Source organism: Trematomus bernacchii, unplaced genomic scaffold (assembly GCF_902827165.1).
Source record: "Trematomus bernacchii unplaced genomic scaffold, fTreBer1.1, whole genome shotgun sequence".
NCBI classification, from domain to species: domain Eukaryota; kingdom Metazoa; phylum Chordata; class Actinopteri; order Perciformes; family Nototheniidae; genus Trematomus; species Trematomus bernacchii.
In genome coordinates, this window is record NW_022987910.1 from 7,034,363 (window position 1) to 7,054,386 (window position 20,024).

Sequence of the window (20,024 nt, forward strand, 5' to 3'; positions counted from 1 at the left end):
TTCACTTCTCCGCGGCTCCTCCGTGCAGAGAGGCCCCCCCCCGTTGACAATTCACGAGCGTCTACCTCCCCCCCCCCCCCCCCGTCGCACCTTCTAACAGAACCCCCCCCCCCCCCCCCCCATATCTGGATTTGGCCCACAGACCTAGAGAGTAGCAAAATACAGTGAGTCCTAAACACAAGTAGTCAGGGTTCATTTATAACGCTTATTTTGATTTATTTTTCTCAAATTATGCTGTATGTTTCACTTTCTGAATGCGTTAGAATCGCACATATTGAAAGCTGCCAGCTGCCCTCGGCCATGTCTTTGGCGGTGATCCAAGCTTCGGTACCACAGTGGATAAAGTTAGTAATACATTTATAGGCTACTGATCAAATGTCAATACATTACATAAGTCTTATTCTCATTTATACTTAATTTATTTCTTCTTCTGTCAGTATGAACACAAAAAACTAACCGGTATTACATTTCATTCTAAAGTTTACGGTCTAAAAAGGTATTTAAAACAGATAATTTGTCGTTGCTTTTGGCATAAGCAGTCAGAGGAAACATAACGTTCTCAGTAAGATTCCTTGAAGAACTAGAGCACAAGAACCAAAGTAAGCTTTACTTTCAATGAACCTTCAAGACCTAACATGTGAAGAAACATACTTTATTTAAAATAAACATTTATAACTAGTTTAGGTTGTTTGAGAGGTAATTGAAATAGCTAAGGGTGATGATCTGCGAACACAAACTACAGACTGCTGGAGAAGAGATATCACAGGGGGGGGGTTGGGACACACACATTCCGATGGCCAATTCGTTTTAAACAAAGAGTAGGCTATACTCAACATAGTGGGGTGGGGGCTGGTGAACGGTATGGTCAATGTTTGTAAACACTGTGACATTTTGACTTTATTTGATCATTTCAGTTAAAAACTAACGTTCATATTTCATATTACTGTTTTGCCTGGCTGGACCTGTAATTTACAGGAAAGGAGTGCACGCTACTAAAGAGACACGCTACCATGGAAACCAAACAATGGTGTTGCTGTATTGAAGTCCGAGTGGAAACAGTCATATTTGGAGCGTTATGTTAGAATGAAACAGCGAGGTCGTGACTCACAAAAAAAAAGTGTTACTTCACTAACTGTAAGCTTGTCACTCAGAGTAACCTACAGTTAACTTAACTGTTGGAAAAGAAAGATTAGGGGGGGGAGAGAGCTGTGATGGGCCATTAGGAGTGTGAACACACAGCTGAGAGCTGCCGTTTCATTCTGACTGTTTAAAAAACGGTAACAACGGACTATTTTTCTTAGCGGATGCATGTACATTTAAATCAATACATACAACTATTTTTTAAATCAATAAAAATATTTTCTAAATCCATAAAAGCATTTTAATTAATATTGGGAGTCATGTCGTTACTTTGTGGCCATGTAATAAGCGGGATAATTTGCAGCGACTTGGTCATTATGGGGAAAAATAACACCCAGGGATCAAGATCCCTCCGCGACGCGACGCGGAGGGATCAGTAATTTTTAGTGAATTACTGAGTTTAGGCACGTTAATAACATTTTAATGAAGTTGAATACAGTATATTCATATTTGTCAGTGATTTCATGTCAATTCGGCGAACATAAACGATTAAATTAGGATTAAAAATCGAGAGCCGGCTGCTGTTCGTTACGGCAACCCAACTAGGACACTTGACACAGTGGCTTTTGGCAAAGCACACAAAGAAAACAAAAAAAAACGAGAGAGATGAGTTATTGTTATTACAACGTGACTTCACTATTATTTAACAACTATTTTTATTGGGTTCTTTTATTTGGGGTTAAGTACATTGTCAGAATAAGTGAGAAATGGATTTAACACAGACTATGATCCTATCCGTGACATATGGATCTTAACAAAGATCCGCTATACATTAGTACCAGATATACTGTACACGGACATTTTAGTGAACCAGACCAGCTGTTTCCGCCGGGTCTTCGCTTCCCGGGCATCACGTTGTTTACAAGTGTGTTCAGATGCTAAATAAAAGTTTAGCTTGTACTTTTGATACCCCGCCTCTCGGCACCACAACATCCAGTTTACTGTATTTCACATGAGCGATGTCGACATTGAAAAGTCCTTATAAAATCTCTGTTATTAGATCAGTACTTTTCTTATATGACTATTATTGACTTGAACACTGAGAATGTATTTATTAACTTCAGACATTTGAAATATTTGAAATCAGATGAAAACAAACTGTAACGGACCCTGCCGTGTTATCTATGATTACTATGCCTTACTGTACATTCATAATTTCAGCCGGAGGTAGGTGGTAGGCGTTGCGGAGGAGCAGATTGCGAGTGAGGTGCCTGTTCTAAACGAACTATTCCAGCTGTTATAAAGCATTAAATAAAAAGTAAGCAAGGAATACAGAATATTTCGTTACGTAACTTTGTTGAGAATGTGGCCATGTACATGTAATACATGGGATCATTTGCAGCGACTTGGTCATTGTGGGGAAAAATAACACCCATCCTGATCGTTTCAATGAAGTTGAATACAGAATATTCATATTTGTCAGTGATTTCATGTCAATTCGGCGAACATAAACATCAATGATGATGATTAAATTAGGATTCAAAATCGGGAGAGCCGGCTCGTTCGTTTTTTCCGACTAAACAACATTATTTAAATGATTACATGTCTTATTTAGCACAGACTATGATCCTATCCGTGACATATGGATCTTAACAACAAAGAAGTTGATTTCACATGACTCCAGTGTGGAACCCCACTGCACCCCCTGGTGGATCAATGATCCATTGCAGCTGGCTTCACAATAATGAAATGTATTTATCACGGGGGCGGTATCAAGTCAGACTGGGGGCCGGCCGGCCATCACGGAACGTGCACGAACCGATCACGACCCTCGCATTTTAAACTGTCCAAAATAAGACGCTTCATCTGTATCTGAGGAAAATCGTGTTTTCCAAGAAAAGTGGGAGAAAGAATATATTTTCACTGAATTCAGGGGTAAACCACAATGTTTAGTATGTTTGCAGACCGTTGCTGTAATGAAAGTAAACAACTTGAGCCGCCACTACAACACCTCACACAAGGACAAATATGACAAGTACACCGGGGCTGGCAGAGCAGCGATGCTAGCGGACCTGAAAGGGAAAGTACAAAAACAACAGTGCTTTTTCCCCCAGGCCACAAGTGTCCAAGAATCAAGTCCAACCTGGTCTCACCAGAATGCGTGACTCCACCACGACTCCTTAACACCGCAGTGCGTGGTGGAGTCACGAACTTTGCTACATTTACGTGTCTGCACCACGCAAACAACCCCAATGTAAAGTGAATGAGGCTCCTTTGTCGTGGTGCACACACGCATTTCTACAACGTCCAGCAGTGAGCTTTTATTCTATAAAACGTTTGTAGTAACTCACGGGAGGCTTCTTTTATTTTTTTTGTATTCATAATAATTTTTATTTTTCGTCAGAATGTATTATGGTGCATTAATGCATCAAAAAACAGTGCATTGTGTGTAATACAACTGTGATTTTTATTAAATTAGTTAGTTTTTAAGGAAGGCCAGAGCTTCAGCTGTGTCAAATAGATTGTTCCCTTTAGTTAACGTTATTTAAAAGATAATTATATTCCTATTTGATCATGTCCCCTTTATTGTATTACGGACGCAGAGAGCAATGTGAGCGTCCATTCCCATTGGATAACGGAGGATTTTACACCCGGAAGTAAGTATAAAGATCTCGTATGATGTGAACCAATATTTAAAAGAACCACATACATTATTACTTGGTTTGTCTTTATAGTATTTACCATATGATCAAGGGGGTTTACAGTGTCCAAATGTAATGTGGTATTACTGGGCAGCTGAGAACTATCATGTTTTATTTTTCTTCAAAGGATGCTCCGCATTGGACTGAAATGGAATATCATTGTTTGAAACTACCTCTTCCCTTATACATGTATTCAGAAACAGTAAGAAACGTGCGCAAACAAACAAAAAATCCAAATGTAAAACACATGATAAAGATCTTGTATGATGTGAACCGGTATATAAAAGCACCACATACATTGTCACCATACAGTCCAGTATGGGGTATTAATTGTTTTGTGCCAGGAAGAGCAGATGCAACTTTCAAATTATTTGAGTCACAAGGACTAAAAATGATCCAAGACCTTTATTTGGCAGATTCAAATGTCATGATGTCCTTTGAAGAGATGGGATCTAAATTAAATATTGATATTAAAAAAAAGACATTTATCCAAATATAAGCATGTTTGTTTTTATGCGTCTTGTTTTTGAGGAAAAAATATTGTGGGGGAAAAAAAATTGCATCTCAGACGTTTAGGTTTCACTTTCATGCACACTAATTTAAGGTCATTTTGATTAGTTTTTTCTCATCATTTCTTTTTTAGTATTTCTCTCTGGTCTTAACAGTAAAATATAACATTTTGGAGCAAATATACAGAAGAGCAACCCAAAGCTAGAGGCCAAAATGGCAAATATCTCCACAGCCACAGTGAACTTCCCAGGAGAGCTAACATACGCAGGAATAAAAGTGACCCATACTGCACAGAATATTAGCATGCTGAAAGTGATGAACTTAGCTTCATTAAAATTATCAGGCGGCCAGAAAAGCAAGGATGAAGCACATCACAGCCAGGAGTCCTATATACCCCAACACAGCCCAGAACCCTATAGGTGAACCTACATTACACTCTAGAATAATCCTTTCAGTGATATGAGCTGTATTTGTGTAGGGGAATGGTGGGGCAAGGGTTAACCACAGCACACAGACCAACACCTGCAGTAAAGTACAGTTGAGAACATTTGTTCTCTGAAGCACAGCAGAACACTGAGGAAGTGTGTTAGTCGGCGTTGTAGCCTTAAAAGCCATCACCACTGCTATAGTTTTAGCCAAGATACAAGACATGCACAAGGCAAAGGTGATGCCGAATGCTGTGTGTCGCAGCATGCAGGACAACACTGTGGGCTGACCTATGAAGGTCAGAGAACACAGGAAACACAGAGTCAAGGAGAAGAGCAGCAGGAAGCTCAGCTCAGAGTTACTGGCTTTGACAAGAGGTGTGTGACGAAACCGGAAGAAGACACACAACACCACCAGTGTTAAAATTGCTCCAAACAACGAGAAAGCAGTGAGCAGGGCGCCCATGGTTTTGCCATAAGATAGGAACTCGATCACCTTTGGAACACACTGGCTGTGATCTTCATTTGACCAGTACTCCAGTGGGCATGGCGAACACTCGGCAGAATCTGAATAGAAAACATGGACCACTGAAATGTGTTTGTGCTGTAAGCTGCAAGTTATGAGACTAAGTCACACGTTCCCCCCGGTACCGGGCGGATAAACGCGTCATTTGCAGGAAACAACGTCTAAGGAATCTTAATATTGAATAAAACTATGAATGTGTTATATCCATGTAACGGGAAAAAACTCAGCTAACTGATCTTTTTAATTTTTTTTTTCAAAAAAACCCCACAATGCTAGCACTCAGCCTCTGAATTAGCCTCGATCGAAAAAACGGGACCTACAAAGGCACTTAAACTCACTCATAACTCCCTTATTACTTATCCTAGATGCACAACCAAACACTCTTTTTTGGTGTCCTGGAGACACTGAATCTACCGGTGCCCACCTCAACACTCAGTGATAAACATTCGCGACGCTATCAACGAAAGCGTACATCATCACATGTGGAGCTAAGAAGCTAAACATGTAAATATGGCTTACCTTGGTCAAAAGTGGTCTTCAATGGCATTAAAACGATAAAAAAAACGATGCTGCAGTTAATCCATAGGTTCATCCTATGTGTCTGTGCCTTCTTTGAAATTATTTCTGATAATCCATAAGCAATACAACTGCGTTTTAGTTTCCAAACTCCAGAAGGAGACATTCCTCCAGTTTAGTTTCGCTTTCCACACGCGAAGCGGCCACATTTTTTCTTTACAATGTGTGTGTATGTGAGTCTCCTCCTTCGATTCTATTGGCTCTAACGGTCACAAGGGTATGTCAACCAACCAGATCGAGCAAGGGGGGCCAGAGATAGGTCAAATCCACCCAAATGACCCCAGATGGCCCAGTTTTTGGCTAAATCTCTCTAAAAAGGTCAAATTTCATTTGTTTTGCATCAATCTTGATACAGGGTACTTATTATATGTTGTACTTTGGATTCCTAAAGCTTTTAGTCTACTAACCCATCATCCAAGGGTAGTTTTCACTATCTGTAAAAAATAATTTTTGGACGGACACTATAATTTACAGTTTTTTACTATGTAAAATCTGAATTTTCTTTAAAATAAAAAACATTTATATTGATAAGCTCATACTGTATGAAATAAATAATGGCCTTGTAATGTTAAGAGACTTATTGGATTGACACTGGAATTCATAGACTTTCTACATATATTAATATAAAATGAGTTACAGTATGGAAAGATTCTACTCACTGTTGGATTTGGTGATCTCTCCCGCAGCACAGGCAAGGCAGGAGAAAAAGCAGATGGGTTTCCCTTTAATCACAGCCTGCCGGAAACCTGGTGGACAACTCTCACTGCAGACGGACACAGGCCTCTGTAAAAACACCACTCAACTCATCAGTTACTCACAGTTAGTTGGCCCTTCATTTATGAATGTTTTTATATTTGAATTGGTCTTTCTTAGTGTCTCTAAACATTTCATTTTTCTCATTAATCTTACACGTATATCTACAACTTGAAAGTGCCAATCCCAGTCAGTAATATATAGAGTATACATAGGTAAATATGTGTTTGTTGACAGGAGAATCAACCTTTTTAATTTGGTCATTAATTACGGAAATGTCTCAGGGAACAGTTATGTATTTGAAAAATTACCTCCACAATGAGTTATACTAAACTCTTTTTACCTTTAGGGATCCAGCAGCCCATGTTGTGTTTATTCCATTAATTATAAACTGCTTTTCATTTGGTAGTGATGCATCGTAGCTCCCTACAGCCACAAACACAGTATCTCCTGCTGGATTTCTCTGCCAGTTCACCAGCTCATAGGTCGCTGCAGGGTCGCCATTTCTATCAAAATACACACTTTCTCCTGACTGAAGTGTGAAATTCACACTTTGGAGGTGTTTCACAACCTACCAAATGAGAACAGTGGTGAAATATTGTAAGATTATTATTTATTATGAATTCAAATAATTTACTGAATGTATTAACCTGTTACCTGTTTTGCCTCAAAGTCATCTTTCCAGATACACTGAGGATTCATGGCATCACCACATTTTAACATGTTATGCATGGCATGAGCCACAGCATACACAGCCTTATACACATTGCTGGATATCCTTAGCTCTGACACATCTGTAAAAGTATTGTTGATGTCCTCTAGTTTCTCAGAGCCTGAGCACAGGGTCTGACCATGGAGACCGGACTGAAAACTGCAACCAAATGTGGCAGATTATTATGAGGGTCTTGACCTGGGTTTACTTGCAAAAGAAACTCTTTGAGGCCTGTGATCTTTGTTTTTCTGATGGCAAAGCCCAGAGTCCCTGTCAGGATTCCTGAGTACCTCTTAGTTGCCAGACGACCTGCCGTAATCCAGGACTCACTGCCCACCCACTGCAGCCCAGTGAGGTTCAGCTTCAGGGCTTCCTCAACCAGAATGTCTATATCACCCTGGGCTATGAAGGCAACTAAAACTCTTGCAGTGCCGCTTTGTATCACTCTGACCACCTTTGCAACGTTTCCACTGGGCTCTGTGCTTGATATGGCTTCTGAGTATTCAATGCAGACCCCCTCCTGGTGTGCGGCTGTGATAAATGTTGCCATGCCATTGTTACCATAATCATTGTCACTTCTAACTGCCCCAACCCACTTCCAGCCAAAATGCTTTACCAATTTGGCCACGGCTCTGCTCTGATAATAGTCACTAGGGATGGTTCTGAAGAAAGAGGGGTACTCCTTTCTGTTACTCAAACAAGCGCATGTGGCAGTGTGGCTGATCCAGAGATGGAGTACTCGAGTCCTGGACTCGGACTCGAGTGCCGATTTTCGGGACTCGTGACTCGACTCGGACTCGCGCACTGATTGACGCGACTCGGACTTGGACTCGTGAATTCTCGCGCACGATGACTTGGACTCGGACTCGTGAATTATCGCGTACGCTGACTCGGACTCGGACTCGTGAATTTTTTCCCCCACGATGACTCGGACTCGACTTGTACATTGACGCTCCGACTTGGACTCGGACTCGGACTCTAGCAAATTTTCTCTGGAGTCTGATGTCCTCTATCCTGGCGTGTGCACCGGCTGCGAGGCGAGTTCACGTACTGGGCCCCGCTATTCCAGTCTAAAGATGTCTAGAGACACACCCCGCATCGTGCTGTATGCTTTCACACATTCTGCTTCCACATTGGAAAAGAGCAGCGCAAAATGCTCGTTATGTGGAAGCAATATTGAAGAGAAGGCTCCGTAACACATTACTCTAAGGATCGAGTTCAGACATATAGGCTGTCTTGAACACTATCATCAGAGTAACGTGATCTAATCAATAAATAAAGATTCAGCCGATAACACGAAAGCACCTGGCTACTTAACATGCAGAATGACTCATTTTGCATGCTAAGTAGCCATGTGCTTTCTGGGGCTTAATCTTCATCAGTAAACCGATTTAACCGGTAAAAGTTCCTTCAAAATAAGAGTCCCGATCTTATTACTATCAAAATAAAAGGAAAATATTGGCATACAAATATAATCACTTCTCTAAAAGGTAACTCATTTTAAATATAGTTTATTTATATATAATAATAATATTAATATTAGTATTAAGGTTCATATTTGTATAGCACCTATTACAAGAATTGTAGCCAAACTGGCTTCACAGCAGTTCAATAGACAGATTAGTATAACATGACAGGATAAAAGCAATGTAGAGGAGCAGCTACATTACAACACATATATCCACGAAGATTAATACATGAAGACTTGTGACTCGGACTTGACTTGGACCCTTCTTAGGTGACTCGGACTCGAACAAAGGTAATGATGACTCGGACTCGGACTCGACTCGGACACTCATTGGGTGACTCGGACTTGGACTCGGACTCGGACTCGAACACAGGTAATGATGACTTGGACTCGGTCTCGACTCGGCCACTCCTTGGGTGACTCGGACTTGGACTCAGACTCGACTACGACTCTCCCTTGGTGACTCGGACTTGGACTCGGACTCGAAGAGTGGTGACTCGAGAGTGACTTGGACTCGTGAATTGGTGACTTGACTACAACACTGCCGCTGATCTAACAAAAAAGAAGGGAAACAAAACACATTTCTTTAGATTTCAGATAAGTATTAAGTAAAACATTTTAGCAAAATAAATGTTGACCATTGTCTGTCTTTTTCCTCAATCTGCATATGTGCAAACCATTTAATCCTAACCTAAGCAAAGCCCTGAAACAAACCACAATAATACCAGTATTAAGTCTTTATTGATGGTTGTTATATGCTAGATATACAAAATTGGAAGCCTTTTGCATAAACAAAGTGAAATCAGTCCAAACATGAAATATTATAAATATTTACCACTGGTATTTGGAAAATCCCAGAACTTTGTAGCATCACAATTGTTGAGGAGGAATCAGAGGCTCCGATGATGGCATGAACAGATGACTGGCTTGAGCATGTTTTACCCAAAGTCCTTTCCTGTCCATTCAATAGACCCATCACTGCTCGCGTTGAAGTCAGTGTTGAACCACAGCTGTCAAATACCTTATAACCAATCGAGATATTAGGCAGCAATGAGCTGCTATTGTTGATCTCCTGGATGGCAAGAATCATTGTTTGGGCAAAATGAAATTCTCTTAAGTGTATTCTGAAAAGAGAAACAATTGTTTTAACTAACAGTTTTCTTACTTACATGATTATTTATTCTGTTGTGAAACCAACAAACAAGAAAAGAGACAAGACATGAAACGATACCTGGAGCATGTGAGAGCTTCTGGAACATCTGTAAAGGAGAGAGAAGGCTTCGATATTTGGCTATGGATGGAGAAAGCTCCTCCAATTGTTATATCTCCATCCTTAGATAACAGAGGAAACACTGGGTCTCCCAGCATCTCACAGTATTCAGTGTTGTCTGCTCCAAAGGCTCCCACAAAAATCACAAACAGTAACATAGTACATAAATGGTCCAACATCTGGAATAATCTGGCACACACATATACACACACACCTTTGTTATAGTTACTGTTATTATTACAGACTATATCTCCTTCAGAGCTTCTGTAGGAGATATAGTCGTTGATGATGATGATGATGATGATGATGATGATTGAGGTCCTCTTATCGAATCACTGTTTAATGATGTCAGAGCGCTCTGCTGTTCATGCTCTGCAAAGTTTTACGCTGACCATTTGTAAGACCAATATGTCAAATGAAATTGCATCATATGACTCATACCCCTTTAAAAATTGAAGCAAACTTTGAAGTTAATACGTTTTTCATGGCTGAAAATGTGTTATTTGTCAAATAATGAAAAGGGAAAAATAGAAAACAAAATGTAAAATCCATAATCATGAAATATCTGAGGAAATATTAAATACAACTTGTATATTCACACAAATATGAAAACCAAAACATGCGGTAGTGCATTGGTTTTATAATAAAATTACAAATGTATGAGAAAATAATTATATAGTTAAAAAACAATAACATAACTAAACATGCTAATATGTATCATGTTTGTATTGTAGTGCCGAGAGACGGGAGTCTGAGGCGGTGTGTCAAAAGACAAAGCTAGTCTTGTATTATACATGGCACAGAAAAGTAAACAACTCAAGCCCGGGAAATCACTGACCGGCAAAACAGGAAGTCCTGTCAACTAAAATGTTCCGTGGGTGAATTATGTCAACCCACCACACAAGCCCCCCCCAGAATCCACCCATAGTCAAAATCCTCGCGTCAGGGAGGAAGGACCACCCGACCCCGGCGCGTAAGGACCACAGGGGCCGAGGAGGGTGGGGCCGCAGGCGAGGGCAAGGGCGCCAACGAGGGCGAGGGCACCCCCACAGGGAGCGGGGGGCGGGGCATGGGAGGACGGCCCCGACGTGGGGGCAGAGCCAACTCCAACGACCTGGAAACACATGAGCAGTCGTCGTAAGGGGGCCGTAGGGGGCCGCGATGGGCATTGTGGCGAATGAAAACAAAATCCGCCGACCGTAGTCCGGGGGACACCCGGAAAGTTGGGTTGCTGTGCTGCGACGTGGGGGCGGGCGTGAATGTCCTGGCGGTCTCCAGCAGGGAGGAGCGCTGCCTGGCCGCAGGCCAGGACACCGTGGTGGACGGAATTAATTATCCGGGGGACTCGTAGCGTCTGGCCATACACGAGCTTTGGGGGCGCACCTGAGGCCGAGCATAACCCACGGGAGCTTATCTACCCAGTTGCCGTCTGTCAAGCCGGCACGCAGGGCCGCCTTCATGGATCGGTGGAAATGCTCACATAAGCTGTTAGCCTGGGGGTGATATGCGGTGGTGCGGTGCAGCTTGACCCCCAAACCCTCGGCAACAGTGTTCCAGAGTCTGTGGTTGACACAAATTTAAAAGACGGATCACGTTTTGTTCTACGACATTAAATATATCAGCAGTGACCCGACTGGTGATTTTTGAAGAGTTTACCTGTCTGAAAAACGATGGTTGTTAACAAGTGGCTGAATAGGACTACAGAAGTTGTGGAGGACGTTGTACGTCATTACGCCGAACACGTAAACACTCCCGCTAAGTTTGTTTGCCCCTGTTCTGCTTGAAAGCAAGTACCTGCGCTCTTGCAAACTGATAAAACAAATGCTTCAACTTGTACAATTTCGAATCTGTATTTTTGAATATCGATCTTAAGTTGGCGTGACGTTGAAGTCGTGCGACCCTGCTGTACTCGGCTTGGTTCGTTTATAGCATAACATTAGCATTTTGGTTCTGGCGATTAGATTTATGATTAGAAAATTATAAAAGTAGGGTAGACATGTGGATATTATCCGGCTGAACAAAACGTGCATTTATCAAACAGGTTCGTTTTCAACAGACCTTATTTCAAGCTATTTTCCAAAATCCTATGGAGAAATCCCATTGCTTTTTTGTCGAGGGAACCCATGCGCAGCTTACTTCCGGGTAAATACGTCATCCCTGCACCACTCTATAAGAACTGGCTACAGCGTCGGAGGCGGGGCCTCGTTCATTCCTATGAGAGCTGCTCATTGGCTCATGAAGACAAAATGGACTGATATTTTCTAGAGCAAAACGTCACAGGTTACCCATCATGCCTTGCTGTCGAGAGCATAGAGCATACGCAGTTGAGTTTCCCCTTAAGCCCGCCCCCAAGCTCCCGCTCTCGGCTCACTATAATGAATGGAGAGAGAAAATAAATCTAGATTCGGCTTTTAGTGCATTTTACAACTTTAAGGAGCTAATGATTCTAATAAGGGCTATAACATAGTTAATACTGGGTAGTTTATTTAGTGTAAAAAAAAATTATCCGCTGATTTACAGACTCTTTCCCCATGTTAGTCAATGGGAAAAAGTCTTTCTGGGCCGGGTAACGTCACGGACTGATACGGAAATTGTAGTACCGCCGTTTGGACACTAAGAATATTTTCATCAGAGTCCGACGCACTTCCTGGGGGCTTGGTGGGCGCCCGAGCTGCTCCTATCTGTTGCATTGAAGGGGTGCGGACTGCGCATGCAGGGCCGTCCCTCCCTACAGGCCGATCATGCAGACTGCGTGGGGCCTCACCTTGCGGAGGGGGCCTCACCTTGCAGAGGGGGCCTCATCTTGCGGGGGGAGCCTCAACCCCCCTCCCGTCGACGACGACGCTCGCAAAACAGACGGCCTCATCATATAACTTTGCGTGGGGCCTCCAGTTGGCCACGGACGGCCCTGTGCGCATGCAACACTTTCTGCGGCACAAGCAGGCAACACGTGATTTATCAGTAACTTTAGACATCGTAAAACAATCGTAATCTATATTTTATCGTAGATTATACATTTTACTGAAACCAACTATATAATATGTACCTTGTTAATAAAAAAAAAGTTTAAAATTAATACAAATGTAAGTATTTTTTTATGACAATGTAGAATGTGGGAAGAGGTGGAGCGGCGCCCTTAGCGCCCCTTTGGGCCGGCCGCCACTGGAAAATGGTCTGCAAAGTAATGTCCCTGAATAAAGGGAGGTTAAGATGTTTTATTTTAATAGCTTTAATATATTTGGGGCTACTAAATAACAAACAAATAACTGCTAGGACTGTCTTAGGGAAAATAGCATTTAGATGCGCAGCTCCACTGTCCTGGAATAGTCTGCAATTAAAATGGAAACTGAGCAATCAGGTGCCACTAAATGTTTTTAAAGCTCGGTTGGATGCTACTGAATCGGAAGCTGTTGGTACCTGTGCATGTGGATAGTTATGTAAATTGTAATCCCTGTAATGCTACTGTATGATGTCCTTTTGTTGCTCTGTTATGTTTTTAATGTTTCATGTGGAACCTACTTGAGCAGGTCTCCCTTGAAAAAGAGATCAATGATCTCAATGGGATACAACCTGGATAAATAAAGGTTTGAAATGAAATGAAATGAAACAGTGCAGGAGAGGTTATAAAACACATTTTTACATGTTTTTGTGAAATATAAATAAAGTTTAAATGAAAACACAGAAAGTCATGGATGGTTTAAACTTTTAATTGATTTATTAATATGAAATACAAATTATTTCAAATGTCTTTAACACTAGAACCGCCAATTGGGTCAATTTGACCCAGAGCTATTTTTTATTGTGTGTAACTTTTTTTCAATAAAATATTAAAGTCTTCCAGTCCGTGACTTTTCCTGAAAGTGTGTTATGTAGCACCCTATGTTGTTAAAAATTGTCAATATGAAGTCAGATTGAAGAAATCGCCCCAAAAATTGCCATTTATACCTATTTCCGTCCAGCGGGTCATATTGACCCCACCCCTTTTCATATAAACATGACGTGTTGCTATAGCAACGCCTTTTGTCTACTGCGGTTCCTTATAGATTGAGAGATAGATTGAGAGAGAGAGAGAGATAGATGGATAGATATATTGATAGATAGTTATAGACAGAGAGAGAAAGAGAGATAGAGACAGTCTGTAGTGAAGGAGTGTGCTCCCGCTCACGGGAGACTGCTCGCGCTGCGCACCGCAGCAAACAGCTGTGGGGCGAGTTGAAAGTACGTTATGCTGGCTGCGGTGTCTAAATAATGCTTCCGGGCCAGCGGGCCATTTATAATGTCGAGCCCTGAGAGTCCACAGATTATATTGGTAAACGTTTCATCCCTGTGCGATCAAAACTCACTGTTCAATAAAAGAACATTTTACCTTGAAAATCAATGCATTCTAATAGCGGGTCAATTTGACCCAGGTGGCGGTTTTAGGTATAAAAAATCTCTGGCGGTTCTAGTGTTAATGTCCTGTAGCACCAGATAGGTAGGATTCACTACATGGAATCATCTAAAATGTAATGTTTTGTTTTAGCTAATATGTTTGTAACGAATAGTGTCACTGCAAAATTCAAGCCAAACCACAAACCATAAATCAAATAAAAGACTTATTTTATTTGTATTTAATTGGATTCAGTTTTCCCCATCAGATGTTTTTTTGTGTTCAGTTCAGGTTTGAGTACAATAATAAAACATTTGGGTGCAAATATACAGAATAGTAGCCCATAACTGGAGGCCAGAATAGCAAATATCTCCACAGCCACAGTGAACTTCCCAGGAGAGCTGACATAAGCTGGGATAAAGGTGATCCAGACCGCACAGAATATCAACATGCTGAATGTGATAAATTTAGCTTCATTAAAATTATCAGGCAGCTTTCTAGCCAAGAAAGCAAGTAGAAAACATAACACAGCTAAGAGCCCTATGTATCCTAACACAGCCCAGAACCCTACAGGTGATCCCAGGGCACACTCAAGAATAATCTTATCCTTATAATGGTTCATATTTTTAAAGGGAAACGGAGGATTGATTGTCAGCCAAAGTATGCAAATGATAACCTGTATTAGAGTGAAACTCAGAACACTGAGTCTCTGCTGGGCAGGTCCAAACCACTTCATCATATTACTGCCTGGAAGTGTAGCCCTGAAGGCCATTAGCACCACTATTGTTTTTCCCATAACACAAGAGATACAGAGGACAAAGGTGATGCCGAATGCTGTGTGTCGCAGCATGCAGGACCACTCAGAGGGCTGGCCGATGAAGGTCAGAGAACACAGGAAACACAGAGTCAAGGAGAAGAGCAGCAGGAAGCTCAGCTCAGAGTTGTTGGCCCTCACAATAGGAGTCTCTTTGTGAGTCAAAAATATGACTGATGTCAGAAGAGATAGAAAAACGCCAACACAGCCAAATCCAGTTAAAAGTGCTCCCATGATTTCTTTGTAAGACAGGTATTCAGTCAATTTCGGAAGACACTTGTCTTTATTTTCATTTGGCCAAAACTCAGGTGGACAGATCAAACAATCAGGGGAATCTAAGAGAAATACAATCATTACACTAAAATAAGAAATAATCAAACAATAAAATGTACACATATTATATTATGTTAAAAAATATGAATGTATTGTTGCTCTTTCATATATCCCCACTACAAAACACATGAAATATTCAATTTTAAGTTATTTACTCACTTGTCTCATTACTTATTGTTCCCTCAGGGCACTCAAAACAGTCAAAGCAACACACAGGCTTTAACTTATTCATGGCCTTACGAGTCCCTGGTGGGCATGGTTCTCTGCAGACAGACCTTACGACCTGAAAAAGTAAAATCCGGCATGTAAAACCCAGAAATGAAACAAAATGTTTGTGTATATCATGGACATATAGTTCATTAAGTTCTTATAAAGTATAAGGAACACAATTAAATTAGCTTGTTTCAAGTACTTTTTACATTACATTTCAATTGTAACTTTTATGATCAGTATTATAAGAACTTTTGTCTGTTATCTTGTGTGTATTAGGACATATGTAACGTCTGCAATACAATGATATATGTATTTTTAATCATCAAACAAATCTGACATATCAATTAGTTTTCTATCAAGTAAAGACCTTCTATCTATCTCATAGTTTGCATATACAGTATGTGGGGACTGACCCTCTGTTCACTTTACCTTATTCTTGTTTCCTCCCCAAACAATTGTGGTGTTCTTTTTTAGTTTGAACTTTTCCCCCTCTGGAAAAGAGGTATCATATTGACCGATATTTACAATATCCACAGAGCCGTCTTCTTTCATCTGCCAGTTAACTAATTCATACTGAGCAACTGAGTCTCCATTTTCATCAAAGAAAACCTTCGCTCCATTCTGTGTTGTGAAGTTCACATACTTAATGTGTTCCAACACCTATAGAGGAAAAATTATCAATTTTTAGCAATCATAGACTTAACATTCAAATGGTACACTAATACCTTATATGTATAATATGATATTTATGTATTTTTTGCATTTACCGCAAAACCAAGAATCACTCAATAATAAACAAATAAGTTATATTCAAATAAAAACCGAACTTACAAGCTTAGGCTCAACTTCATTCTTGTTTACACAGGGCTTTCCTGTGGTGGGATTTGAGCCATTTTTACATTGCAATAGTGCATGAAGGGCATATGCCACCAAGTACACAGCTTTGTACACGTTATTCTCAGCCCTGAATTGTGTCACGTCTGTGTAGTCATTGGAGACAGTCCTGAGATCCTCTGTGCCAGTGCACATAGTAGAGATATTTGATGACGAGAAGGTGCAGTCAAAAAACATCTCCCACATTGCTTTAACTATAGCGCTTTGTGGTTCATCCGCAGGTTTAAAGTTGAGCAAGAATTCAGCAAGACCTGGAATAGATGACTGAGGCAGGGCAAAGCCCATTGCCCCCTGCAAAATGTTATTTCTCTTGACAGAAGCTAGGTCGACTTGTGTGATCCAAGCCTCACTACCTAGCCACTGCTTTCCAGTTATGTTATGTTTTTCAATTCTTGACAGTAACGATTTGGTAAGAGACAAAGACATAAACAACAGGACCACATTTGACGAGGATTCCCTTATTGTCTTTACAAAAGGAGACATCTGCCTTCCATTTAATCTCCATGAGTAAGGTAATGTGTATTCAACACATATGCCCTCTTTTTTTGCTTCCTTAATGAGATGAGCGGTTCCTTGTTCTGAGTACAAAGAGTTAGCGTAAATAATCCCAAACCAACGCCAGTCGAAATATTTCATGAGCTGCACAATACCGATGATTTGGAAGTGGTCACTTGGCACAGTTCTGAAGAACGAGGGGTACCGTCTTCTGTCACTCAAACAAGCACAGGTTGCAAGATGGCTTACCTTCAAAGCAAAAACAACAACAACAACATGCAAAATACAGCAAATAAAAATACAAATATTTTAAAGATGGAAATATATATATAAAGCAACAAATTGGACACTACAGTTGTATCTACTCACCTGTGGAATGGATAGTGGGCTTAGTATGCTGTTTATGCCTTCACTCACTCCAGAAGATGAATGGCCTAAGAGAGCCTGGATGTGACTTCTGCAGCCTTTTGAGTCATCTCCATTTACAGCTTCTGCAGCTACGTGTACCAGGTTTTCACTCCCACAGCCATTGAACAGCCTATAACCCAGACTAACTCCAGGAAGAAGCTCAGTATCTCTATTAATCTCTTCCACAGTGAAAATCACCGTTCTGGCGAATTTCAATTCCCTGGAATGCCTCCTGAAAACATAATGTTAAGTATTGGAACTTTGCTAATAAAGAAGTTATTAAAGCTGAAACACACCAGACACACACATACTGTTAAACTTGCGATTTTCATAAATTGCATTCCATTTTTATAGATTATATTTTAAGCACTTACTGTGTGCAGTATATATTTGGCAAAGCCTGGTAGCCATTATCATTCAGTTTGCGAGCACTGGTTATAGAAAACACTCCTCCTATAATAAGATCACCTTCTTTTGAAAACTCCATGAACCCTGACTGCCCAATGAAAATGCATGTTTGGTTTTCCGACATTGTTCTTGCCAGCAGAGTGAATAAGATGATAGTGATCCAACCCATCATGAACCACCCTCCCCTTCACTAAAGCACTTCTGACCTGGAAGCTGACCTTTATAGTTTTTCTTTACCACATGAGAAACATCAGCAGCCAATGTGAGCACAGTCTCAATTCTCAAAAGATTATCTTTGTTTTTCACTGCACTTCAGAAACTAGTCTTGCTGATTGACAGATGATTGACAGTTACCTTTTTTAAGAAATAAACATGTTAACTATTACATGTACTTTCTCTTTACCACACTGTTGTGATGAAGATGAACTTATCCATTGTATCCTTGTCTTGTGATTTTTGACTGAAAGGGCAAAAGGCTTGAACTATGTAGCTGTGTCCCTGCTTTTGACAAATAGGTGTGCGATTGACATGCCAGATTGAATGAAAATGTAAAATATTGGTCATGTTGGGTAGGCGTGTTGTTACGTGTTGGTACGTGGGTTGAGGGGCCCTGAGCTCTCAGTGCCCAGTGGCCCCTGGAGGTACTAATCCGGCCTTGATGCAGATGTAAAACATTTATGTAGAAAAAGTGTATACATAACAAGAAATACAAAATATAGACATAGAAATATGAACAGGAATGTAGTTAATGTATAAACATAATGAGAAGTAATAAATAAACTTATATTTATAGAAATATGGTTTCTGTAGCTGAAAGTAGGCTGAAATATACATATTTACCAGTGGGGAACTGTCAGGGCCTTCAAGGTTTTCAGAGAATACCCAGAAACACTCAGATAAAACAAACAAAACATTTCGATTTAATTATATATGTAAATAAAATGAATAAATAAGAATCGCATCTGTGTTATTGATCTGTAATATTACAGTGTTACGTTGATTTGTTTGTCTTTCTCGGTCCATGCACTACGTATTTGAGTGGTTTTGTGTTAGAAATAAAATGCAACCAATCAGATATTTTTCTGGGTCTCTGGGTAGAATATCCTTCAACCAATCTGTGACACGTTTGTGTGTATTGTGTTTGAAACACCAGCTGTTGTTATGCCTGCTGTGACGTTAAAGGTAGGGTAGGTAAGTTTGAGAAACCGGCTCGAGATACACTTTTTGTTATATTCCCTGGAATGCTCTTAACATCCCGATAGCAATGAATATCTTAAGTGCTTTGACAAAATCTGTGGAAGCCGTAGTACTGTAAAAAGTACGACCAATCATTTTAGCCGGCCCGGTTAAAATAACTGGATGGCCTACCTGCCTGTCAGCCTTCCATCTGTGCACAAACTTATCTTATTGGTCATGTGCGCGTTCCTGTGTGTTGGAGGAGGGGCTCTATAAGGAAGTGGCAGATTTTCTCCGGTTGTGTATTTTCAAATTCTAGCGATCTCGAGCCGGTTTCTCAAACTTACCTACCCTACCCAGGGTTCTTACACCTTTTCCAAAGTCAAATTCAAGCACTTTTCAAGCGTTTTCAAGGAGCATTTTCAAGCTTTTCAAGCATCTTACAGCTGTTGTAAATTACATATTTATATACACATACTGGTTGTGGAAGAAACTTCTGTGTAGCAATGCATGGAGTCACCGACTCAGGAAGGAGACACGGTGAGAGTTGGAGCTTTGATGTCAAACACTGATGGGTTTATTCAGAGTATTCGGCCGGAGGATTCACATCACAAATCAAAGAGTCAGAGGTTCCGACTTCACGGTAGAGTTGCCACGTCAATTCTGAAGAGCCTCTCTCTATGCTAGACCTTTTAACTGGTTCACAGAGAGTAATCAACATCTCTGAAGGAGTAGACTAAACACTGAACCACCTGCGTCCGACACTCATGGCCTCAAAGATTTCACATCTTAGAGTCCACAAACACCGATAAAGAAGTGCCTCAGCGTTCTCACAACAATTACCCTTCGTGCCAGACAAGTTGACCGGTCACAAACTGGTGACAACAACACA

The 20,024-nt window shown here is 40.7% G+C and overlaps 2 protein-coding genes across 2 annotated transcripts; both read right to left on the reverse strand.

Moving 5' to 3' along the window:
* Window positions 1-4,396: 4,396 nt before the first annotated feature.
* Window positions 4,397-10,201, reverse strand: LOC117470417 (extracellular calcium-sensing receptor-like). Its single transcript, XM_034115190.1, is given in 9 exon segments — window positions 4,397-4,637; window positions 4,639-5,284; window positions 6,479-6,602; window positions 6,916-7,143; window positions 7,230-7,459; window positions 7,462-8,003; window positions 8,582-8,589; window positions 9,591-9,876; window positions 9,984-10,201. Coding segments are annotated over 9 exon segments (2,523 nt in total).
* A 4,431-nt stretch (window positions 10,202-14,632) lies between these two features.
* On the reverse strand, window positions 14,633-18,391 carry LOC117470569 (extracellular calcium-sensing receptor-like). The gene is made up of 6 exons (XM_034115389.1): window positions 18,360-18,391; window positions 17,510-17,780; window positions 16,583-17,389; window positions 16,181-16,411; window positions 15,698-15,821; window positions 14,633-15,540 (listed from the first exon to the last, which is right to left on the reverse strand). Exons 1-6 carry the CDS (start codon window positions 18,389-18,391, stop codon window positions 14,633-14,635), a joined length of 2,373 nt encoding a protein of 790 aa, XP_033971280.1.
* Between the last annotated feature and the right edge of the window lie 1,633 nt (window positions 18,392-20,024).

Coding starts and splice junctions, on each gene's coding strand:
- LOC117470569 (XM_034115389.1), bottom strand. CDS start 18,391: ATGGATAAGTTCATCTTCATCACAACAGTGTG. Junction 17,390..17,509: donor GCCCACTATCCATTCCACAG/GTGAGTAGATAC, acceptor TTTGCTTTGAAG/GTAAGCCATCTTGCAACCTG. Junction 15,541..15,697: donor AACAATAAGTAATGAGACAA/GTGAGTAAATAA, acceptor TATTTCTCTTAG/ATTCCCCTGATTGTTTGATC.